General features: G+C 41.7%; 1 protein-coding gene across 1 annotated transcript in view; it reads right to left on the reverse strand.

The window, feature by feature from the left end:
- Nucleotides 1-27257, reverse strand: part of LOC126342056 (peptidoglycan-recognition protein SA-like) — a 67847-nt gene that overhangs the window by 39851 nt on the left and 739 nt on the right. The window contains exon 2 of the mRNA XM_050001823.1: nucleotides 11069-11276. Coding sequence (XP_049857780.1) covers nucleotides 11069-11276 — 208 coding nt within the window. The remainder of the gene's footprint in view (nucleotides 1-11068; nucleotides 11277-27257) is intronic.

The raw sequence follows: 27257 nt of genomic DNA on the forward strand, positions 1-27257 counted from the left end.
TAACGTATGCATTTTAGAGTAGATGATTACTAGACTTTTGTTTCGAATGATCGTTCCCGTCATTTCGCTGACTATTCACCAGTTGTCCAGGAGCACCCTGTGTATTGAAAGAACTATTTATACAGCGACCCATACAAAACGTCGGAAATGAAATATCTCGTTTCTAAATAGTTCGCCGAAATATTTTTAAAAGAGTAATATTTTTAAAAGACTAAGCTCTTAATTCAACATGAGAAAGTTATGTAGGTACCATCACCTGATAATAACCTAAAGTATAATGAAACAGAATATTTCACTACATATTTTAGTATATCGGCCACTGAAACCCTGTTTCAGTAAACTCAACAGAGTGTAAAAATAATAGCAACAATGACTGTGTAAGCGACGCGGTTGATCAACAACGAAATTTAAGATTTCAGACAATAATGTTAATCTGAAGTATTATCATTTTTACGCTCTGTTCCCTGTCAGAGACCAGATAAAAATATAACAAGTAGAAAATGTAACAAGTAGACTTTTCTAAGCAATTTTATTTTTAGGTGAAAGCCTGTACTTTAACCTACTTTTATACATAATTCCCGTCAATATTAAGCACATACGGCATCTTACAAGCAGCTTTTGAATAGTCGTGTCTGGTGGTCTAGCGGTGAAGCGTGTGACGAAACCATGACGAAACCAAGAGGTCGAGGTCACGTGCTTAAATTAAGGGGAGGTTTACTATCTTTTGCCCGACAAAAGCATGTTCTTTGAGATTTTTTTTTCTCGGGATGTGTTATAGATATCAATGGAAAAGTCGGTAAAAATGTTTATTAATATTTCCTCGACAAACTGGAATTTTTTCGACCAGAAATGTCGAAGAGCAAAGGCGGAAGTGCTGTCGGAACGAAACAAAAATTCGATGTAGACATCTAGGCGCGGTATGTCGCAGGTCAACCGGCTCGTCTAAAATCAAAATTGAGTTGACGTTAGCGAAGTATACAAGATTCTTTAGGAGTTGTACCTCGCTTAAGTTATTTGGACCATAGGAAAAAATAGCGGCCATCTGGAAAAAATAGGGTTTTTCCTTTGATTTTTCGACTTCGTCGGCCAAGTAAAAATATTTATAGTTGATGGATCGGAAGAAAAATGGTACAATTCCTAGACAATTTAGTTAGCTTCGTCGGAAAGAAATAATCATGCCAATCGGTTCAGTAGATTTGAAGTTGCCATACCGCGCGATTAAAAAAAAGCCATTTCGAGAAAAACGCATTTGAAGTTTTGACTACGTATAAATGCAATATTATGCAACGTACGTTCAATCTGCTATTCCGAGTCCATAAAATAGTCCCTCATAGAGGGCGTTCTGCTCGGTCTGGGCCATCCTGCGCTGCTCCAAACCTACTGGTACGGCCGTTGAATCCGGCGGTCGTCCGAATGCTTGGCGAACTGCGTCGAATAGAGTCCCAGGGTGACGTCCATCGTTGCCATGGTCTTCATAATTGCTGAATACCCTTCGTTGAAGCTGTTCACTGCCCGGAAAATCGCAATCTCCACAGCTTTCCGTTCCGTGTTCGGAAAAACCGTTTTAGGGGTGGATTCTAAACACTTTTATGGATCCAAAAATGCAATTTTAAAAATCGATTTGTTGAACCAAAAGATAGTAAACCTCCCCTTAAGTCTGTGTTAAAATATTAATGTTAAACGCACCCATAAAAAAGCTAAATTCTAATCTGAAATCTCATGCCTTATCACTCTAAACATTGATTTATTTAACTGCCCCTCAATACTTATTTCCCGATATTCCCTTCATTTAGGTTTTATTGTGAATCATGATCTCCCTATCAAATTCTTGATAATGTTAAAATTGTGAGCTGTATTACGACTATAACTTATTTTTATTTGTATTGTTCCTACGTGTCATCTTTTCCATATAAAATAAGGACCTCCAAACTGTGAAATCCTCGAAAAATCAATATACTAAAAATTAAGCTGCAAATTAACAACATTGAAGACTGTCAACCCACTCTCACGCATTTGAACCCTATAAGAATTTGTATGCTTGTAACAAAATCGTTCATTTGTTGACAGTAAACGCCAAACAAAAACTCTCACACAGTGAGGAAAGAAGTCAACAAACTTAACTTATGCACCAGCCCAGTGAGCCACACGAAATTTATTTTTATTATAGTTCTCGAATACTACATTCGTAGAAATCTGCCGCCTGGTTTGGCAACAGTTGCGCAAAGCACACTTCCCGACATTGAGGAAACTTGTCGCATTGCGTTGAAGTCGTAAAGGGTCTTCTCTCTGAATCCTTCGTCAATGTTCTGCGCCAAATAATATCGACAGCAACTGAGAGATATATACCACAAATTAATAAGTTATGTTATTGACCCCCATGATACACAAAACGTGTCAGATCGCTGTTGCAGAAGCAGCGAAAAAAGCATGCCAAATTTAAAAGAATGCAAAATCCCCAAGACTGGCAAAGTTTTGCAGATGTTCAAAATATAGCGCGTACTTCAATGCGAGATGTCTTTAATAATTTCCACTACGAAACTGTCTCGGAATCTGGCAGAAAATCCAAAGAGATTCTGGTCATACATAAAGCACACCAGTGGCAAGACACAATCAATACCTTCACCAGGCAATGACAACGGTGAAGTCACTGATGGCAGTGCCACTAAAGCACGGTTTTCCTAAACTCCTTTACCAAAGAAGACGAAGTAAATATTCCTGAATTCCAACCAAGAACAACTGGCAAGATGAGAAACATAGAAATAGATATCCTCGGTGTCGCAAAGCAGCTTAAATCACAATAAAAGCAAGGCTTCCGGGCCCCATTGTATACCAGTCAGGTTCCTCTCAGTGTATGCTGATACAATAGTTCCACATTTAGCAATTATATACAACCGTTCGCTCACAGAAAGATCCATTCCTACAGAATGGAAAATTGCTCAAGTCACACCAATGCCCAAAAAGGGAAATAGGAGTAACCCGTTGAATTACAGGCCCATATCACTAACGTCGATTTGCAGTAGGGTTTTGGAACGTATACTGTATTCGATCATTATGAAGTACCTCGAAGAAAAAGATTTATTGACGCGTAGTCAGCACGGATTCAGAAAATATAGTTCTTATGAAACACAACTAGCTCTTTATACTCAAAGTAATGAGTGCTATCCACAGGGGATTTCCAATTGATGCCATATTTTTAGATTTCCAGAAGTCTTTCGACACCTTTCCTCAGAAGCGTCTTCTAACCTAACTGGGTGCCTATGGAATATCTCCTTAGTTGTACGACTGGTTTCGTGATTTCCTGTCAGAAAGGTCACAGTTCGTAATAATAGACGAAACGTCATCGAGTAAAACAGAAATAATATCCGTCGTTCCCCAAGGCCATTTAATGTTCCTGATCTATATTAACGACATAGGAGACAATCTCAGTAGCCGTCTTAGATTGTTTGCAGATGATGATGTCATTTACAGTCTTGTAAAGTCATCAGATGACCAAAATGAATTGAAAAATGATTTAGACAAGATATCTGTATGGTGCAAAAAGTGGCAATTGACCCTGAATAAAGAAAAGTATGAAGTATTTCACGTGAGTACTAAAAGAAAGCTCGCCCGATGCGGTCTAACGCACTTTTTCCCGGATGGGAAGGAACGGCGGCCCCGGGCACGAATCCGCCAGGCGGATTTGTGTCGAGGTCCGGTGAACCGGCCAGTCTGTGGATGGTTTTTAGGCGGCTTTCCATCTGCCTCGGCTGTTTCCCCTTATTCTGCCTCAGCTACACTATGTCGGCGACTGCTGCGCAAACAAGTTCTCCACGTACGCGTACACCACCATTACTCTACCACGCAAACATAGGGGGTTACACTCGTCTGGTGTGAGACGTTCCCCGGCGGTCCACCGGGAGCCGAACCGCACTGTAATCGTGGGTTCGGTGTGGGAGCGGCGGAGGGGTGAAGTGGACTGCGATAGTCGTCGTGGGGTTGCTGACCACTACGGCTGCGCCGGGGACGGAGCCTCACCTTCGTTTCTAGGTCCCCGGTTAACATAACATAACTAAAAAAATGTGCTAAATTTAAATTACGCGATAAATCACACAAATCTGAAGGCTCTAAATTCTACCAAATACTTAGGGATTACAATTACAAATACCATAAACTGGAACGATCACATAGATGATGTGGGTAGAACCGACCACAAACTGTGATTCATTGGCAGAACACTTAGAAGGTGCAACAGGTCAACTAAAGAGACTGCTTACACTACGTTTGTCCGCCCTCTTCTGGAGTACTGCTGTGTGGTGTGGGATCCGTATCAGGTGGGACTGACGAATGACATCGAAATAGTACAAAGAAGGGCAGCTCGTTTTGTATTATCGCGAAGGAGGAGAGAGAGTGCCACAGAGACAATACGTAAATTGGAGTGGCAATCATTAAAACAAAGGCGTTTTTCGTTGCGACGGGATCTTCTCATGAAATTTCAAACACCATTTTTCTCCTCCGATAGCGAAAACATTCTGTTGGCACCCACCTACATAGGGAGACATGATCATCATGATAAAATAAGAGAAATCAGGGCTCGCACAGAAAAATGGAAGTGCTCGTTTTTTACGCACGCCTTTCTAGAGTGGAACGGTAGAGAGAGAGCTTGAAGGTGGTTCATTGAATCCTCTTCCAAGTACTTTATTGTGAATAGAATAATCGCGTAGATGTAGATGAACGTCGCCCTCTTCGTTCCTCATCACGCATACTCCTAAGGCCATTTTTAAGTGCTCTCGCCCATTTCCGTACCATATAATCACTTTTTATGTTTTCTCCATCCACTTCACTGATCTGGCGATGAATTTAGGCCACTTTCATGCCTTTAGGACTTTAGTCTTTAGTTAGTGTTATGACTGGTTTGATGTGGTCCGCCACGCCTTCTAAACAGCTGACCACGTTCGAGGTCCTTGAGTTCCTCGAAGGGCCCCATTCTGCTCTCTCACGATTTCTAATGACGACTGAGTTAACTGATATGGAGTTCCTGGCAGTAGGTGGCAGCACAATGCACCTAATATGAAAACATATGTCTTTGGTGTGTCCGAATGCTTTTGATCACAGTATTTGGCGGAGAAAGACATCTAATTTGTCGATTAATGATTTCTGTCTGTCCCTTATGCCAAACAAAAAATGCACCTCAAGGTTCTGCAGAATTTTGCCAGAACTATTTCATTGAAGTGCTGAAATCATAGCGGGAAAAACTGGTTTCGTAATTGTTTCGGATGTATGCACAAGCGAATTTTTAAACTTAATTTTTTGAGATACTTTTTGTACAACTCATTTTGCAGTGTTTTTGTTTTCATTTAATCGCAAGTGTACCATATCTTATCAAATGGATACAGACACCCATATTTACCAGTAAATGTCCCAAGAGCCGGGGAGTATTTTGTTGTCAGTAGCGAAGCAGTAGAAGCAATGTCTATGGATATCCATCCTACCGCATGGACGAGGGACTTCAGCTGATACATATGAAAAAAGTACCACTACAGCTGTATCATTAGAATGTTTTATTGTCTCACGACTATATTCGGCGACGCCCCAACGCAGCCAAAAGAATATTAGATTTCCTTGGTGCATTTATTGTGGAGTCCTTGTTACTAGCACACACAGGATGGCGCTAATGTGCCGCGAAAATAGTCGTTTTGAGACAAATACATTCTCAAGACACAGCTGTGGTGGTACTTTTTCTCATATGTATCTGCATAATCGGCCTATTAGGAGTGTCAATTGACCTCTAACGTGAACTACTGATTGGATACTACCCGAGTACCATACCTATCTGGGACATTATGGATCAACTAAAGCTGCGCAAGTCGACTGCTGGTGATGGAATTGTGAAGTGGAAACGTGAAGGACAAGCTTACCTGTATCAAGCCCAAGCGGATCTCATGTGTTTATGGACAGGGACTTCGAGCATTGCGGCGAAATGTGGTTATAAGAAAATCGCATGAAATCAGCTGAAGGAAGCCCTCTTGTGTTCCAAAGCGCCACTGCCAATCCAATCCAGCACAATTGCTGTGCGTAGGGAGTTTTAAAAAATGAGCTACAATGGTCGAGGAGCTCGTCATAAGCCATTCCTGTAGACAATGCTAAAGCGTCATTTCAGGTGGTGTAATGAGCGCCGCGTACTGGACAGTGGAAGACTGGAAGCGATTGATTAGAAGTGATGACTCAGGCCTGTGGCCATCTGATGGAAGCGTTTCAGTTCGGCTAAAGCCTGGAGAATGTTACCTGCCATCACTTTTAGTGTTATCAGTGAGCTACAGAGGTGGTGTTTCTCGTGGAGAGGATGTAGTATTCTTACTTCGCTTAAGGAAACGCCACACGTAGAAAGGTTTGAACACATTTTACAGCATTGTGTGCTGCATACAGTAGAGGAACAGTTCGGAGACGACGATTGGTCACATCAGCATGTCAATGCACTCTGTTAAAGCAGCAGGCAATGCTTTGTGGACTGTAACTTCCCTGAAATGGACTGGCTTGCCCAGAGTCCGGAGCTGAACAGCTCTGGAATGAGTCCAAACGTCGACTTTATTCCCGACCCACCAAACATAGATACCCTCTCTGGCTTCTGCTCTTCAGGAAGAATGGGCTGCCATTCCTCCACGGACATTCCGACACCTCATTGAAAGTATCTTCAGAAGAATTCAAGCCATCATAAAGGCGAAGGTTGGATATATCGCGCATGAATGTCCACTAACACATATCTGGAGCCCTCTGACCAGATAGTGTCTGTCTATAACCACTACTGGTCGAATGGATGCACGAAGTTGATTGATTGCTTTTTGTCGGCGTCGTCAGAGTTGCACGAACAGTTACGTCAACACCAGCACTGTTCGAGTTACCGCGTGGTGCATGGCGGAGGATGTAAGTCTCGTTTTGTGCTCTTTACATTCCATTCGCCGTCAGTGCTCCATAAAGGCTTAAGGTAGTTTGTAAAATCAAGTTCTTTTTCTTCTTGATCATTTTTTGATGGATATGCACCAGAAAATCATCTTTCTCAGTCTTCTTGGAGCTTTGGAGCGTACGCCTCCAGACTTTTGCGACTAAGACTGTGTCACCTAAAACATGTTTCATTTCTTTTCCTGCGTAGAACTAAGCAACCGTTGAGAACGTCGGTAGTCGGTCCTGTTGTTAGCTTCCCAGTTTTAGAAAATAATGTTTTAGGTCATTAAATTTATTTAAAAGTTTTAATTTTAAAAACAATTAAGAATAACAAAATGTTACCCGACAGCAAGATCTAACCTCTAGCAAGCGAGTCGCTAGAGAGAGCGATTTTGCTGTACTGTCATAGCCTATATATTGACTGGCATATGAGCTCCACGTAAAACTTTAGAGGTCTTTTCCTCGGAATATAATGGCTAGTGAGTTTTACAGCTTTCATGAGAACTCCCTTGAGGTATATTACAAACCTGCGAAGTCTCATCCTGAACTGAATTTCCGAGACCGTAAGGTTGTAAGTGGGTTGCTTCTGTGTTGGCAGCGCTGTGTAGCGCTTTGCCTTGGATCTCTGACTACTCTTTCTTTGTAAGAGACTCTGTGGCTGGTTGGACTCTGTTGGAAGTTTATGGCCAGTAGTGTTGGGCAGTTGGAAGTTAGTCGCCAGCAGTGATGGAAGTACTGTTGGGCAGTTCGAGGTGAACAGCCAGCGGTGATGGATGTCAGATGTGAGAGGTTATATTCCTGAAGGGTAGAGGTCTGAAGTGTTAATGTAAGCTAACAATCTGGAAGTATCTGACTTGGAGATTGTCTATTATTCATGATTATATAAGTTTGTACTGGATGTCAATGGCGATTCATATTCGTGTTTCAACTGGATGTGACATCAGTAAGGTAAAAAAATACATTATTTGGTTTGCAACAAAATCTTTCCTTTGCTAACCATATGCCTATTAGAAGTTAGTGACTTTAGTAGTTAGAATATAGTTTTTTATTTATTTATTTATTTTTTGAGCAGTCAGATTGCGTTGCGCTAGGCTATTGTAGGTCAGTGTTGACATGATAAGAATAAGTCAAGCAAAAGTACGCTCAGTACGCTCGTTCAGTTTTACTTAGCAGCTTCAGAACCAAATAACGTAGAAGTTTCTTCACAGTCATTCAGCAATGTAAGTACAGACACACAATCATTTAAATGAAGTTTCAAGGTTCTTTTGTCAGTCTACATGCTGACAACATGCGCATTTACAGCCCTCTTGTTAATGAACTATGCTGCGAGGTTGGTCTGTGTTCGGCGTTTGATAGCAGCTGACTTTCTAATGGCAGTACGATGGACTTTAATTTTATTCACTGATTTGCAGTGTATCACAGTGTTCATTCTTTTTGTAACCGTAGTCAGCCTGAAGCTGTCGTCATGCTTGAAATTATTAGACTGTACCTAATTTGTATCCATTGCCGCTCAAATAAAGCGGAAAACATTTTATTCATTTTATGCATAAATAGGTGCCCAGCTGGAGCACATCTGTAGAGCTGTCTATCAAATCCGCTAGAAAGCTTGTCATACAGACGAAATATTTCATAGGGGAACAGCGCGAAGTCAGCGCCCACCGGCCACATTATTTCGAAAAGAGACCTCGTTGGCATGGTGAGGTGCGCTGACAAAGTGACTGCCCAGGAGCCACGCACCAATGGGCCGTAGCGTAAGGTACGATGAAACAAACTAGCAGCATTTCCCATCGCCAAGTGACTTTACTGGTGTATAGGCAGGAGAGAACTGAAGGTTGTTCTCTACACTTGATGATGGCAATGTGGTCGCTTGCTGAAAAATTGCGGTCGTTTGATACCATTTCGCCATGAATTATGGCTGAAGGAGTTGAATATATATATTAGACCTCCTGATGACAAACAAACCCGAACTATTTGAAACAGTTAACGTAGAACAGGGAATCAGCGATCATAACGCGGTTACTGCATCGTTTATTTCATCCGTAAATAGAGATATTAAGAAAGGTAGGAAAATTTTTCTGTTTAGCAAAAGTGACAAAAAGCAGATTACAGAGTACCTGATGGCTCAACGCAAAAAATTTATCTCAGGTACAGATAGTGTTGAGGATCAGTGGACAAAGTTCAAAACCATCGTACAATATGCGTTAGATGAGTATGTGCTAAGCAAGATCGTAAGAGATGGAAAAGAGCCACCGTGGTACAACAACCGAGTTAGAAAACTGCTGCGGAAGCGAAGGGAACTTCACAGCAAACATTAACATAGCCAAAGCCTTGCAGACAAACAAAAATTACGCGAAGCGCAATGAAGTGTGAGGAGGGCTATGCGAGAGGCGTTCAATGAATTCGAAAGTAAAGTTACATGTACTGACTTGGCACAAAATCCTAAGAAATTTTGGTCTTATGTCAAAGCGGTAGGTGGATCAAAACAAAATGTCCGGACACTGTGACCAAAATGGTACTTAAACAGCGGATGACAGACTAAAGGTCGAAATACTAGATTTGTCTTTTTCCAAAGCTGTTTCACAGAGGAAGAGTGCATTGTAGTTCCTTCTCTAGATTGTCGCACAGACGACAAAATGGTAGATATCGAAATAGACGAGAGAGGGATAGAGAAACAATTAAAATCGCTCAAAAGAGGAAAGGGCGCTGGACCTGATGGGATAGCAGTTCGATTTTACACAGAGTACGCGAAGGAACTTGCCCCCTTCTTGCAGAGGTGTACCGCAGGTCTCTAGAAGAGCGTAGCGTTCCAAAGGATTGGAAAAGAGTGCAGGTCAGCCCCGTTTTCAAGAAGGGACGTCGAACAGATGTGCAGAACTATAGACCTATATCTCTAACGTCGATCAATTGCAGAATTTTGGAACACGTATTATGTTCGAGTATAATGACTTTTCTGGAGACTAGAAATCTACTCTGTAGGAATCAGCATGGGTTTCGTAAAAGACGGTCGTGTGAAACCCAGCTCGCGCTATTCGTCCACGAGACTCAGAGGGCCATAGACACGGGTTCCCAGGTAGATGCCGTGTTTCTTGACTTCCGCAAGGCGCTCGATACAGTTCCCCACAGTCGTTTAATTAACAAAGTAAGAGCATATGGACTATCAGAGGAATTATGTGATGGGATTGAAGAGTTCCTAGATAACAGAAATAAGAGTGATTTCAGGTGTGCCGCAGGGGAGTGTCGTAGGACCGTTGCTATTCACAATATACATAAATAACCTTGAGGATGACATCGGAAGATCACTGAGGCTTTTTGCGGATGATGCTGTGGTATATGGAGAGGTTGTAAAAATGGAAAATTGTACTAAAATGCACGAGGATCTGCGGCGAATTGACGCATGGTGCAGGGAATGGCAACTGAATCTTAATGTAGAAAAGTGTAATGTGCTGCGAATACATAGAAAGATAGATCCCTTATCATTTAGCTACAAAATAGCAGGTCAGCAACTGGAAGTAGTTAATTCCATAAATTATCTGGGAGTACGCATTAGGAGTGATTTAAAATGGAATGATCATATAAAGTTAATCTTTGGTAAAGCAGATGCCAGACAGATTCATTGGAAGAATCCTAAGGAAATGCAATCCGAAAACAAAGGTTACAGTGCGCTTGTCCGCCCACTGCATGAATACTGGTCAGCAGTGTGGGATCCGTACCAGATAGGGTTGATAGAAGAGGTAGAGAAGATCCAACGGAGAGCAGCGCGCTTCGTTACAGGATCATTTAGTAATCGCGAAAGCGTTACGGAGATGAAAGTGGAAGACTCTGCAGACAGACGCTCAGTAGCTCGGTACCGGCTTTTGTTGAAGTTTCGAGAACATACCTTCACCGAGGAGTCAAGCAGTACATTCCTCCCTCCTACGTATATCTCGCGAAGAGACCATGGGGATAAAATCAGAGAGATTAGAGCCCACACAGAAGCATACCGACAATCCTTCTTTCCACGAACAATACGAGACTGGAGAACAGATAGAGGTGCTCAAGGTACCCTCAGGTGGCTTGCGGAGTATGAATGTAGATGTAGATGAAGATATCACGCTTAGCAAATGTTGGCGGAAGTCTGTCTACTTTAGAACGGCATAGCTGCAATGGTACTGACGAGTAGCCGATGTCCTCGAACTTGAGGTTGGTCATGTGCTGCGCCTGGATGCTGCGCACGCGCTCGGCGCAGGCGTTCATGGAGGTGCAGATGGGCGAGACGGTGTGCTGGATGACGACGTACTGCACTGGCTTGATGATGTACTCCACTTGCTTCGCCGGACGTGCTCCCCAGCCTCGCCGCGCCACTATGTTGGGGCAGTTGTTCTCTAAAACAAAACACACGCCACACTGTAATATTTTAGGGTAACTGGCACTATTCTAAGACTTGCCAAATCTGTAACATGATGTTGATCTATTGGGAGACATTCAGTCAAATAATGCACTATACGGGAAGTGTAACGTTGTTGCACCAGCCCTTGCTTTGCTCTACCCATTTGCGCAATACTACGGTGCTCTGTGGATGAACAGAGTACATACTGCTAAAGTTGACACCCAGGACAGTAACAGGGACCACCAAATTGACACCTCTGAAATGGTTGCCAGTGTTATCAAGCATCCACCTTCCTCAGCCGAAGACAAAAAGAACTCTGCTAACACAATGGTAGAAACGTCGTTGTGACACTAACCTGCCCTCATATGGGCACTACAGCCGCCAGAAAAAAGAGACTGGAATCCATGAACCCATCACTGAAGCTTGATCAGAAACTCATCAAACCAAATTACAACATTGAGCAGACCTGGAATTGACGAATGGACCTCTTCGAACCCTAACCACTTAGTTCAGTTTCGAGGACATCAACTACTCATGAGTACCACTGCACCTGTGTCAGTCTAAAGTAGACATTGGCTTATGCCAACAGTTGTTAAATACAGTATCCTCAAGTTCTGCCGACGTAATTCATGACGAAATAGTTACCGGACGAATAGCAGAACGTCAGTGTTAACAATCCATGGAAGGCTCTGCCTGGTTTTAATTCCCCCCTCCCCCCCCCCCCCCCCCCAAAGAAAAGGACCTCTTCATATAAAATTAGGACAAATCTTTGGAGGTGAAAATTCTTGTTTCTCAATTGGGAGCAAGCTGAAAACCAATGTTGCGACTCTGACAGAGTGCCACAGACCATCCAGCACGGTGCCATGGAGTATCCAAGAATGAGATTAAGGAAGTATGAATAATGTACACAATACCATCTATGATGATGTGAAGTATCTGTAAACAATATACCTTGCATCTTAAATTACCACAATGTTACCCACATTTTGATCTATAAATACGGTACAGGTCTAGAACCTTTCGTACAATATTTATATTTCCACAGTATCCTCAGTTTTACACCTATTGCGCTGTAATCGCGCACTCGTTTGTGTTCAAAGATATGAAGCGACTGAAAAATACGGTTCTAGTCCCCAGTTTTTCTTTCCAGAGCACGCTCGTCCGAAGAAGCATTCCATTTTCTGGCCTCTGACTGGCCACCTTTCGAGAATAAAAAATTTAATACGGCGCGACACCAAGTGGTGGTTAGGCAGTGTGAGGGTGAACGTGCATGGAGAGACGTGCTTATTGTAAGTAGTACTGATTTTAACAATGTTTTATTCCTGTTTTGTGTCATTATTATTCAGTGCCACTGAATACGCACAAGTGGTACACATTCCACAAGGAAATTCCTCGTGATGAATAAAAAGCCTTATGGATAAAATACGTTTGAATACTCATTGCTAACAGCCAAGAAGCATATTAATCATTTGTAGTGATCATCTCTGTAGTCAAGTTGAGTGCTATGAGCGGAGCTGCGACCATGCCATCTCTTCGGTGTAGGGGATATATCTATATAAGATGCAGCGATAGTGGAATAAACATTCGCTACATACATCTGATGTGTACATGACTACAAGCAGCCCACATATTTTCGGCAGTAATTACGCGTGGAATTGTTTAAACATTGCAGTTAGACAACAGTGTGTATGAATAGCCTAAATGAACTGTGCAAATGTTCAGGATCATCGCGATGTGACGAATAGACAGAATGTAAGCGTAATGTCCAAAGATATTTCTTAGTTTAATACTTTATTTACCAGGACTAAAATCTTTGTCAGCATTATTTGCTTAACATAGGCACAATCAAACGTTGAATTACAGATAAAACGGGGATAGTCCAATTTTTTGTACACTTCAAAACATTTTTTACTGCTCATGCAGAGGCTAATGTTACATGTCTTGCCCATCCATTTGGTAGATGTAGTTGCCTCTCTATATAATGCATCTTTTCTTGATGTTCCCTTGTCAGACGTATCTGCAATTACTTTTATCTGTTTATCTAGCGGAGCAGTCGATGTATAGTGCTTCATTTAGTCTTTGTGGAGACGCACACATTGATGCCCTGGCAAATGTTGCACTGACAGCAACTGTAAATTCTTTTAAGCGCATTCCATTTTATGCATTAATTTCGCTGAAGATATTTCTGGCACTGAGTACAGGCACATCAATAACATGCCATATTTTGCGGTACCACCATTACACCCTCATTGTCTGAGGTCACTGACTTCTGATCACTTGGTAATTCATTCAACAGCTAATGAAGTGTAACACTGACCCAATTTAGCAGCAGACCGAATCGCAAAAGTGTCTGCTTCCTGAAAATGGTCATTTGTTCGAAACTGGTCGTGTCTCAAAATGAAATAAGATTTAAAGTTAAGCGATTGTGAACTTTAATTCTGTGGTGTCTTCTCCATATTTATGTTACATATGCTGCACTCAAAATTTACTAATTATTCTTACCTAACTTATGGTAGGTAGATTTCAGTGCCATGTATTTTTAAGTTTATAATTTTCACAAACAGTGTACTTCTTTGTTGAATGATTGAGCCTCTCTTGGTACATTCGGGCACCATCTACCATTATCTTCAGAGTTACGTGTGAAGCACAGAGCGCAAGTCCCATTCTTCTGTACGATGGACGTGCTTGCTCCACTCGCTTCATTCTATCTGTGGCAATTTGTGTACGCCGCAGCTTCGTTCATCTATTCCATGCAAACACACCCCTTTACGCGCCCATAAAAGTGGCGCTGATACTTTTTATAACTGTGTCCAAAATTCGTAATCGATCTTTGTCTACAATTCTTTTTCCGTCAATGTATACAGCAAGTGAAACTTTTTTTGATGAATGCTGTAGTCGGTGGAAAACGACAAACTCATGATTCAGACATAGTTGCATCTGAAGGCATATATTCAACGAAAAAATCACTGTAGTGTTTCGTAACTGAAGCCACAGTTTTTCCCTACATTTCTTTTTATTTACTATTACTGCAGTCCCTTAAGTGCTTGCAGAAATGTCAAACACCCGGCCTTAATGGTCCCGAGACCTTTCTTAACTCGCGATGTCCTAGTCTGTTGCAATGAAAGCCGATGCACCTAACTATTAGGTGATTGTGCCTAATGAAGTCGCTCGTTTACAGAGACTGAGGGAATAACCAATACATTGGAGAGAAAGGTGGCACAAAACAGGTGATTCCGTCTTAGTTTTTAAATAAAAAGTGGTTCATATGTTTTGAAAATTTATCAATTAAAGATATGATGATATAGTAATTAACATATCTTTAGAGCTGTGAAATTATCGGCTTTCAAATTTTGTGAAATTACCAGAGAATAACTGTTCAACGACTCAAACATACGTCTTGTTAATCGTCTAAATAGAAATCTCAAAGCCTGGAAATATTTATGCTTACTGGTCTGTCTCACAAAGAACTCTGCGAACCTCTTAGGTCTACAATAAGCCAAATTTGCACACAACAGATCTTTTTGTGGTTTAAGTTTATCGTTGTCGATTGGTAGGAAAATTCTGTCTTAATACCTGTTCAATCAGCCTCATTTGAAAATTATTGAAAAACTGGAAAAAGGGATTGGTGTTACAGTAACGTCTTGATACTCTTACTGTTAGCGAAAAACGTTGCATCTATTTGTCCCTATATTATTCTCTCTCTGGCGATGAAATCATTAAAATCTATTTGACCTCATCTCTCACTAAACTGTTCAACCACCACTCTTCTACGGAAACATCTTGTGCAATATTTTCCTTCTTTGTTCCGTTAATTTTATATTTTGATTTGGTTACAGTGCAGAAATTTATTCGTTTTATGATTGTCATAACGAAACGAATGCTTTGAAACATAATTGGAACTTTTTTGTATATTTGGTAGCTGCGACAAACTAGGGAACTATGATATTTTTAATCTGTTTTAATCACTGCAAAAGATTTAATAATTTCGAGATATTAATTTATTATTTTATTGATAGCTGTTATTTTCCCCACCAAGTATAGTATATATTTCGGAATAAAATTCAGTCGTTAATTGCGCTATTATTTTTATTTCTCTCTACCGGTTTCAACAGATTAATGTCTTCAGGAGCCTACAAAGTTTGGAATATTATAAATCATTAGACCTTGCCATTATTTGTGTGAATGATTTATAATATTCCAGCTATTGTAGGCTTCTGAAAACGACAGATCATTCTGCTGAAACAGGTAAAGTGAAAAAAATGCAATGAACTAATGATGTTACAGATTATAAAATGAAGTTATAGCATGTATGAGCCGCCACAACTCTCACTGACATAGTACACATATTAAAATGAAACTTTGAAATGTAGTCAACATCATCGTTTCAGTTAACAATTAACAACTTTCATGGGGAACTCAGCCATTCTTGACAATGTTTCTTAACCAATAAAATGCAAAGTAATATGTTTAACCTTCGATAATACCGCGCTGCTCGACTTACGAATCCTCCGTTCGCCAAAAAGGGTACGAGACAGATTTTTGACGCATAAGTGGCGTCAGCGCAGTAACTACAGACCCAGTTTAAACTTACTGTAAACAAAAGACGTGCATTCGACCAATCAGTTTTGATCAGGCGGCTTTTGAACCCCTAGTGGTTTCCGTCTCAAAACATTTTATTCCTTTTGTTTTGAAGTACCACTCTTAGTTTTAAACTACCGATGTTACTGCAAAACAGAGGCACCTAGTGGCACACTGAGGTTTCTACGAAAGTACCGCGTTGCAGCAGTCACTTAACCGCGTTCCAAGCCACCCTTAGCGCTCGTATTGTGCTGAGTTGATTCTAGGAAATTATGACGTTTTTTATAGTGGTCGTATTGAGAACATTGGCAGTGAAAGCATATCGAATGTTCTTGTAACTTCCAGTTTGTGCTACTAGTATGAGTAATTTCGAGGTGAAGCCACTCAGACATTGTGTACTTTTGATATACATTTCTTAAATTTTGCGGCCCTGTTTGCTTGTTATTTAGCAAATTTGTGTTAGGTACTATGAGTTCACGGAAGTTTCGAGAGTTAGGACTGTGCCTAGGAAAAAAGTGCGAAATTGCTTTCAAACATATGCAAGGAGGACAGGTGGTTGAAAACTGTACACCCCGGTAGTTCCAAAGTGAAACCACGTCCTTACAATTGACTTTTTTCCAATTTCTTCTCGTGCTCGTTACTTACTATGATAAAGATAAATTTTGTGAAAAATTTTAAAATTATTTTTCTTTTAAATTATTGGCACAATAGGGTTAAGTTGTGGACGTGAGACCGCAGTGTGTCAAAGCATTTGTGCCACTAATCGCAATGGAGCAACATCTCTAAATCAAGTGTTCAAAGCATTCTCAAAAATGAAGGAGAGAAAAGCGTGTGCAAAGTTTGTCCCGCACAGCTTCACTCCTCAACAAAAACTGACCATGCACGCCTGCCGCGACTTTATTGAAATGCAAAACGCGGACACGTTTCTGGAAAAAATCATCCCGGATGACAAGACCATGTTATCAGTTAGAACCTACCACAGAAGGAGAAAGTGCAGACTGGGTCTCTGATGGATCGCCAAGACCGTATAGATTGCGAATGTGGTTCGCGAGGTGAACAACATCAGGCAGAAGGACTTCTCTGACAGTTTCACATGGTTATATGCACTTCCTGTGAGTTGTACTTGAGTACTCCCTTGGCACTGAATTACAAACGACACCCTGAGGCCGGAGCAATTCGGCTTCAGGAATCACCACTCGACAATGCATCAACTCATCCACGTCGTTGAATGCATAACACGGATAGAACACAAACAAAGCAACTGGGGCGGTGTTCCTGGACATCGAAAAGGCCTTCGACCGTCTGTGCCACAATGGCCTCATACGCAAACTTAGCGACGCAGGGTTCCCCGAAGTGTTCGTACGTCTCATACACTCATATCTCACGGACAGGAGTTTCAACATCGATGTGCAGGGCAAACAATCAACACGTCATGGTATTCAGGCTGGAGTATCCCAAGGAAGCATCATAGGACCCATACTGATTAACCTCTACATTAATGACCTTCCAGCTACACGCAACACGATGGTGGCAATCTGCTCGGATGACACTGCCCTCCTCGTGCAAGATTGGAAACCGCCTAACATTAACTAACGACTACAGACTGCACTCAGTGTGGCAGAGCCTTGATTGGTGAAATGGCGTGTTAGAGTAAACGTCGACAAGTGCGAAGCCGTTCTATTCACTAGAAGACCTAAACTACTGCGCAAACAACACTGCAACCCAGTAACAGTACGTGAACGGCCAATATGTTTCCGTGAGAAGGTCAGATACCGGAAACTACTCTGGTGGGACCACATTCAACACGTGACCAACAAAGCAAACACGAGGCTCAAACAACTCTATCCTATTCTTAATAGGCGTAGCACACTGAGTAGGAGGGTGTCCAGGTCCATGTACACCACACTTATTAGACCTCTGATGAAGTATGCTGCTCCCGTCTGGAAATACGCTGCGCCCACACGCCTGCGCCGTCTGCAACTCATACAGAACAAAGTACTCAGCATCATAAGCAATGCTCCGCGTTACACACGCACCGCGGATCTTCACCAGGAATATCGGCTAGATACCCTCTTGCAGGTATTCCAGAAACTTTCCATACGACTGTACAGAAACACGAGACACTCGCGTAACCCGTTTATTCTTTCACTGGGGAACTACGACCACAACCATAGATGGAAACAATAGACTAAAGACACTATCAGCAAGAAACTAAGCATATATGGTCCACAGCACGCTTACAACAGCACTGGCGAGCCGCTGCGACACAGCTACTCCTGCCAACCCCAGATTCTCGACCCGCCGAAAAACAGGCAGTCATAGGGAAGCCGTACTGTACAGAACACACAAACCAGCCACACACACCCCTACACTGTGAGCTGATCTATGGCCGATGGGCCACTAATGTATGACGACCTCTGACTATTACAGGGATGCAGCCGCTGTAGCAGGTCCAGGAGAATTCACAGGAGCCCAGCTTTAGCGCCCGGACTGACCCATCTACAACGAGCACCCGCTGCGACAAAGGTAACGATGCACGATACCTCGAACTAACGTAACGTCACCTTGCATGTACTGTCGCAGCTAGCAAGCCGCTACTGCCCTTACTAGCCGTCCTATTGTCGCAGAGGTTTTTTCCCCCTTGGCGCTTACCTTGGCACTTTTTCCTCTCTGCCCTTACAAACCGCTACCCTTCGATCGCTTTCGTCCACTTTCTGTATCCTGATGAACCATATCAATGAGTAATCCGACCCAGACGCATGGACAACATCACAGCCCGCATCCTGTGACTCCTGATTCGAAAACTAATATGTTATACGGAGGCAACAGTAGAACTTTTGGTTTGGTCACCACGTCGGTGTGAGCTAGGAGGGGCCCCATCATATAAAAAAAAATTGTTCTTGAGTGGGGAGAGCACATGTAGAACACCTTAAGCAACGAAACAACTACCTAATTTAAGTTTTTTATTAATAGAGTTCCGAGCCTTTTTGGACTGCTAGGGTAGGCCTAACGCCTGCCCGTGCATGTTCTTATATAAATATGTTCAAATGGTGAAGCCCATGGTTAGTTAATAATTACAAACAACCACAATGTTTTTCTAGGGAGTACATTTTGCGTACGCAGCCATGTGAAATAGCTTAAGTACTTAGCGATTTTGCATTTACGTGTTAAGATATAAAGCAAAATTTATGCTATTTTCCAAAAGCGTTAGGAAATTCCTCTAGGAGTGGATTTAATACTCACTTGTTGTCTGTCACGTTGTTATACCTGGTGGCAAGTGGCTGTGCCTATACCGCAAAATAAAGGTCAATAAACAAATCGTGAGATATTGGCTACGTCGAAGGAGACTTAACGCCCATTAGAATACGTCTTCATATGGCCGGTCGCGGTTGGCTCAAGGACAGGGTTTCTATATATAGCTGGGACACCGTTGGCACACATAGATGGGAGTGAAGAAATGAAGTAAACAATTTATTTATTAAATTACTTTTAATTTAGAACACAATTACATGGAACTTGTTGCGGCAGAAGTAATTGCTTCACCATATTTTTCAGAAAGATTTACGTCTTTCATGAAACTCCTTGCAAGTCAGCTTGTAAAACACTCACTGTGATTCCACAGTCCCTGGCAGCAGCCTATTTCTTTCATCAGCCCACGGGGCCGACATCACTCTCCACAATGGCGTTATGTTTTTGGCTTATATTGCTACAAATCTCTCCCAATGCTTTCTGAACTTACGCCCTCTCTGGACAATAGTCCACAATCATCCGAAAAGAGACTATCTTTCCATCCTTAGGCATTTTCGAAGCTATGATAAGTCTATTAAACGATCATCAGTAGACAATAAGAGTTTAGTCATCGAAGTTCAAGTCACTGTCCACTTCACACCCTACAAACTCGCAGTAACCACTTCAGAAGCTGCTAACACGGACTCGCCGTTCGTATTACTTTTAGAAATAATCATCTTATCAGGTCGCCATTCAAATGGAAACTGCCCGATTGTTCCGCGTGGCGCTGCTAAAGTAGTTCCAGCCCCTGCCACTGGTGAAGTCTGGTATTTTCTCGAATGATGGCACTAGATCTAGAAGGTGCTTACATCCTCTACACAGGATACGCAACACGCAAGGTTTTCTGTGAAACGGCCTGTCAACATAAACTTGTAGTCATAAATAAAAAAGATGCTCGCTTTACATGTTACACTAACAGATGGCGTTACTGCAGTCCTTGAGCCGAGCTCTTAACAGTATTTTGCAAAACCGGGACAAAATTGGGTCTTGTCGGGGCGTTGGGGCAAGAAGGTCCATAACGATGACGGTCCCGATATATCGGGACACATGGCAACCTTAGCCAATGTGTATTATGTTTACAACAACTGTTGCCATTTAGCATTTGAAACGCTGAACCTTCAGTCACGTTCCTGTAGAAGACTAAAGAAAAAATCCATGAATATAAGACGCTAACATGAGCACTATTTCATAGGTATTCTGTACATTTAATAACGGATCGAGTGGAGAGTAATTCAATGCTATTTTTTCTTTGCGTATGTTTGTGACGCAGACTTACTCACACCATAATGGCGCGACTGGGCTTCCAACGCTGCTTTGTCACGTACTTTTTAATTGCCTCTCAGGCTGTTTGTTTTTGCCGTCCAAATAAGCCCTCGGGTCAAGTTAAACGTTTTACAACCCAATTAGTCAACTTTATGAGAATGATTTTCTTTTTAAGTTTTCATTTCTAGGCGAACAAAGAATTATATCGACACTTTTAGTTATAACCACCTTGCAGTAATCGTAGATTTTACGACATGTCAGCTCGGAGCAGTTTGAACTTTTTGTAATTAGCTATGAATTAATTGTGAAGCGCGCGTTATTAGCGTGTGGTTTTGATATTTCTTATCATACAAGGTGTACAACTTTGCTTCCGCCATATGCCGATAGGTGGCGACAACGATAAGTAGCGGTCGAAAGTAACAGATCGCAGACGTCAGGCAGTTAACTTTGACCTCGGTGAACATAATTTCATTCAAACATTAGTCGATTTGTGTCTGCATCGTAAAGTTGTTCTTGACTGAAAATGTCAGTCTACGACCATAATTCTCGTCATATTCGGGAGGTGTTACTGTTTTGTTTCAATATGAAGAGAACAGCTGCTGAGTCTCATCAAATGCTCTCAAGTACGTATGTTGAGGACGCTATTGGTGAAATAACGAGTCTTGAGTGGTTTCAAAGCTTCAAGAACGGTGGTATTAACGCCGTAGACCAGCATAGTGGTGGAAGAGAGAATGTTTTCGAAGATACAGAATTGGAGAAATTGCTGAGTGACGACTCGCGTCAAACTCTAGAAGAATTGGCACGATTAGTGGGAGTGACACAGCAAGCCGTTTCAAAACGTCTGAAGGCTATGGGCATGATTCTGAAAGAAGGAACTTGGGTCCCGTGTGAACTAAAAACCAAGCGACGTTGAATGGCGTTTGTGTGTTTGTTAACGGTTGCTTCAGAGGCAAAAACGGGTCTCCTGCATCGCACTGTGACCGGGGACGAAAAATGGGTTCATTACGATAACCGTAACAGCAAAAAATCATGGGAATATCCCGGCCATGCTTCCACGCCAACGGCCAAACCGAATATTCACGGCTTCAAGATCATGCTCTCAGCATTTGTTGAGACCAGCTCGGCGTCGTGCATTATGAGGTGTTATAATCAAGTGAAACAATCATAGGTGCTAGTTATCGAACGCTATTAACTCGTTTGAGCAGAGCATTAAAAGACAAACGGCCGCAATACAGTGAGAGGCACGATAAAGTGATTTTGCAGCACGACAACGCTCGACCCCACATTACGAAAAAGTTGTTGCACCAGTTAAGACTCTGGATTCGTACCACCCTCGCACTAGCTTAACGTACTTTTCGTTATAAATAAATTTCATCCTCTAGGCGAAATAGATCAACAGGCTAAGGATGAGTCCTTCTCACACTCTTCCGCAAACTAAATAGTCACGCGCTTTTTACGATTTCAACAAACCTTCCACACCGAAACACTCTTAGTTAAAAGTGGTCTAATTGGCTGCAGCAACCTGCCTCACAGTTGGGCAGTCCATCTGTTCGTATTTCGCCATTCTCTGCTAGCGCACTGCGCATCTCATTGTCAGCTGTTTGCTCGCCGCTACTTACGACACGCGACCGGAATCTGTTTGTGTCAACACGTCACACAGCAGCCATCAGCATAGCGGTACGCGAAGAGCTCCCAACACCCACATGTTACTCAACATACCACAGGACAACGTCCCGAGTCGTGCACTGTTCAGAACATTACACAAAGGCATTTCAGCTTACCAATGACAGTATCTGCTACATGATTACAAATCTCATTAAATTCGCAATTTATTTTCCTTTAATGTCCTGTCGTGAGATACCTAATTTTGTTGTTTGGTGTTCGTGTGTAGTTTAGCCAACGGGGTTAATATGAACTAACGTGACCATTCGTTGTAGTGCACTCCTAACAGTTTTCCATTATAATTCGTAGTGGTTAGAACACTGGACCCGCATTCAGGAGGACGGCGGTTCAATCCCGCGTCCAGCCATCCCGATTTAGGTTTTCCGTGATTTCCCTAAATCGGTTCAAGTAAATGCCGAGATGAAAGGGCACGGTCGACTTATTTCCCCATCCTTCTCTAATCCGATAGGGTTAATGACCTCACTGGTTCCCTGCTCCGAATCTACCAACCAATCCATTATTAATCTAAGTGCAAACATCTGATCTGTTTCTGCTCTTATCTTACTGAAGACGCACTGGTATCCCTCAACAGTGGCTTCTGTATACGGTCATAATTTCTTGTTCAGTAGCCTAGCAAGTATTTTGTAGGTAGCATTCTCCAGTGCTATTCCTCTATGGTACTATCAATTTAGTTTTTCGGTCTTCTTATGTACTGGTATAATTATGGATGTGTTGCAGTTTTGTTGTTTTTTTTATCCATATTTTCCGAACCATTTCATGCATGTTTAATATTTCTGTACCACCCGTATTCAAAAATTCCATTTGGTATCATATCTTCTTTCATAGTTCTGTAGTTCATCTACTTTCGGCACTGATCCATTGTCATTGCTACCAGATTGTTCCACTTGCTCCTCTTTTTCAAATTTCCGGATTTACTTTTATTTCAATAGGTCTTGAAAACGTTATTTACACATTTCTATGATTTTAGTTTCCGCTCCAATTAACTTTCCTGTGTTATCCCTGCATATCGTTGTCCGAGGCTGCCTTCCTTGTTTTATCTCTTATTCCATTAAACACTCTTCTGACGTATTTTTCACTTCTACATTCCTTGCTGTCTTCCAGTAAATTTTTCTCAAATTCTCACTTTTTTCTTTCTGCAAATGTTTTTTACTTTCCGTCTCATTTCTTCATAATTTTGTCTGCCGGCCCGTGTATTTCACTAGAGTATCATCTTTCCGGTATTTTGTTGCTCAGTAGCTTTCTCAGTTCTCATCGCACGACTCTCTTCGTTCTACTCTTTTTACCAGTTCCCATTTGACGTCTGTCGTCTTGTTCTTTCCATTAGTTGTCACTGCTCTTCGGTATACAGTCCTCCTCAGTGAAAATCTCTTCCATTCCTTCACCCATTTCTCTCTAATCCTGTTCTTTCTCACTCATTGGTGACAGCTGAATACACTTTATACTTGCCATCCCTTTCTACATGGTGATATATTTTTATTTATATCCTCTGCCTCTAGTTGACAATCGCCACATGGTGGCCCTCATCTTAAAATATTTTATGTTTGAGCGATGCCTTCTTTGGACAAGCACACGATGTGCCTGCATGCGGCCACGTCCATTTATGGACGGTGTCAACAGAAACTATCTTTTTAAGGCGTTACGGTAGCGTGGGTAAACCATCAAAGCCGTGAGACGTGAAGATCAACCCCAAGTGCAAAATAAAATCTAATGGTAAATATGTCAATTTTCCGATCTTTCAAAAAAAACTCAACCAAGAAGCTTCTCTATCTCCGACGTTATTGAACTTTACTCTGGAAGCTGTAACGCGAAAACTGAGAAGCAAAACAGGTGGCACTATTTTCAGCAGGATAGTTCAGAATATGGCATTTGCGGACTACATTGTCATGCTTGGGAGAAATAGAGTATATTTGTTGCAAAACTATGTGATTCGGAACGCGAAGCGGTTGCATTGGGTTTAGTCATAAAGGAAAAAACAAAATATATGATCAACACCATAAATATAACAAGGTGGAGAGGCGTTGGGCAGTTTGAAGTGTTTGAAAGAGTAAATCAGTTTAAATATTTGGGAGGAGTGGTTACGGAAGATAATATGGTACCGAACAGAGATAAAGACTAGATAACCCGTGCTATTACAGTTTCCTTAACATTTTGCCATCCTCCAACAATCCAAGAAAGCTGAAGATACTGCGCAGGATACAGGACGACCAGTCTGGAAACGATGTTGCCAAACGCGTGTTTCGCTTGTTTCCTGACTCCGAATGAGAGAGAGATAAAAAACTGGACATGGGACGATAGCAAGGATCGAAACCGAGCCACAGTGTGAGCAGTCTCGTGCTCTGTCATCTACACTACAAGAACAACAGAGTATATATATATATATATATATATAATCTGGCGTGCCGCTTGAATCTGCGAGCGCAACTGCTTGATTGGCTATCTTCAACCTAATTAAGTCGGAAACGGCGCAACGTACCCAACTTTTTTCAGAACAATTATTTCTCAGTGCAACCTAACCCGCAACAGCTTTACAAGCTTTTCAGATTGTTTCTGACCGTCCTGTGTATGGAACAGTATATGAGAATGGTGCTTTGAGGATTAGGGCCAATGCGGAACTGTATGAACTTCATAAAAATCCGTCAAACAGCGTAGACGTAAATGCATGAAGGTTACGTTGGTTGGGTTATATGCAGAGAATTTAAGAACATCTAGTAGCAAAGGCGTTGCCATCAAAGCCAGACGGTAGGCCGTTCAATAGGGAAACCAAGACTGCGATGGCTGGATGATGTGGAGGTTGATCAGATAGTACGGAACTTTAAAAGCTGGAGAGGATGGGAGAACACGTGGTCGACAAGGCTCGGGCCCTTCATGCGAAAAGAAGAAGTGAGTTGGCAGTTATTCTGTACTGCATCCCTGCTTTCAATAACTGCTTTTCATTTAAGTCACTGTTACTTGCTCTTCGTTACAAACCGTGCCACCCACTCACATTAATACTGAAAATAACTGCTCTACATTCACTGGGTGAAGTGTGGGCATGAAACTACTTAGGACGCGAAAGAAGGTTACATTTTAGCTTATAGTCGACGACGAGGTCATTGAGATTAAACACTAGCCCGGATGGGACAAGTATTCTACTGTTCAACTTTGAAGCTGTTTCACTACAGATTATGCTGCCATCGCAATATATGGCGTAGTATTTTACCACCTTGTGTTCAATAAATTATCATTTTTACTATTAAACATACTTCGCAACTGCTACAAAATGTTATGTTTGTATGATGTACCACATATCAGTACAGACTGCCTGGAGCTATGTTGCTGACTTTGAAACGCCGGTTAACTTACAGTCGACCAGACAGCCATGCGCTATGAGGAGACACTTCCAGCTATGTCAAGACGCCGGTGTTTATTTATATATATAATGTTACTAAAATATTTTAAGGGTCTCAAAGTCTTATGAGGCAGTGGACTGTATAGTGTGATAATCGAGTAAAACGTTATGAAGCGTAATATTACTCAGCAGTCTTGTGTTGGATTCTTATTGAAGACTTTTCATCAGAACGGAGTGATAGTAACGTAATAAGGAAAGAATCGCTGAAGCATCAGTAGATTGAAGTTAAAACTGAAGTCAAAATACGACTGCGAAATGATGCTGGGTTCCATCTCTGATCTTAGAAACTTGTAACAGTCTCTGAACGAATAATGAAATGTCTAGTGAGAAGGCTCTGCGTGATTAATTTTCAAGAAATACGACATTCAAGTATCAGTAATCTGAGAGAAACTTAATTTCTTACGTGGAAATTTAATGAATTAATAACTATTTCGAGTCTCAGAGACTCCTGAAAATTGCGACATAGCAGTTAACGATTGTCTCTGCACAAGCTAGCAACACAATCAACAACTACATGAACATCTAAAGCGACTCAGACGAAGACTATCTGGTATCAAGATATACAGTGCCCATTGACTGAGAAATTGTAAGTACGACCATGCAGTACAAAATCTTCGGCGAAACGTCCTTGGAAAAGATATATAATAAATTACGGAACTAATATAGGCGCAAGACAATTTTTCGAGCATTTCCAGGATCACCTAGTCGAGGTCGCGCAACAGCGGAACAATGTGGCAGGCAATCGGCCGTATTCTTTCCAAATCAACCATCCCGACTTTCACTTTAATAGGAAAATCATGCATAACCTGAATTACAAAGGCTAAACAGAGATTTAAATCCCCGCTCCGGAATGAGAATCTGGTGTGCTGACTACATCACTTCGTTCGCTATGAAACTATATCATGCACGCTGGAGTTATCAAGACAAACAGTTTCATAAGTGTAATATACATCCTTACTAGTTATCGTGCAAAATGATCTACGCAAGATCCAAACTAACTAAATATTCGGTCGTACTTTGCTGCCAAGGAGATAGCCTTAATATAGTCAAGCAGGTATTTTGTTTGGTCGATTTAAGATTACGAAAAGTTTATTTGACACATGAACACCAGTAACAGCAACAAACTCGTCAAAAAAGTGTTGCACTATCCTCTTGACTTGCATATTTCGTGTAAGATTTTTTTCCCCCTAAAAGCTCTTTCTCAGTACTTTTGAGCGCAGGAAATCGCTATGTAAAGCCACCTGTGTAATGGTACTAAAAACAAACCAGCATTCTCAACACACTTCAGTAGAGCACCACCGTAGGATCCCTTTCAGTAGGAACATTTGTCACATTGCGAACAGCATTCCGAGGTAGATGGATCCGTGTTACAACGCACTTTATGGAACAAAACGATACTGAATGCTATCCAGCAGCATATTTTAATTTCACAGGTCTGCAAAGATGTGCACTTCCGAACAGACTGCTTTTATCGTTATTGCTTTGATTTTATTTCACAGAAGTTATTTTCTCAGTTTCATATGCTAGTTCTTTCATTCCTCTTCCCCTTGAACGTAAGTCCACACCTGTTCTCATACAAGCAGGTGGTACAAAACGTTTTCGTCGCTACCGACGTACTACTTTCGCCACAGGTTCATTTAGTGGATAAAATGCTACAAGGTTACTTATTTCGTAGTACAGTAAGTTAAATGCAAGAAGGATAAAAGTCAGTTCATCCGGAGACAGTTCCTCAACAGTGGCGTATGCGTAGAAGAAATCGTTTACTAAAAGACTTGC

Source organism: Schistocerca gregaria, chromosome 1, assembly GCF_023897955.1.
Source record: "Schistocerca gregaria isolate iqSchGreg1 chromosome 1, iqSchGreg1.2, whole genome shotgun sequence".
Lineage (NCBI taxonomy): Eukaryota > Metazoa > Arthropoda > Insecta > Orthoptera > Acrididae > Schistocerca > Schistocerca gregaria.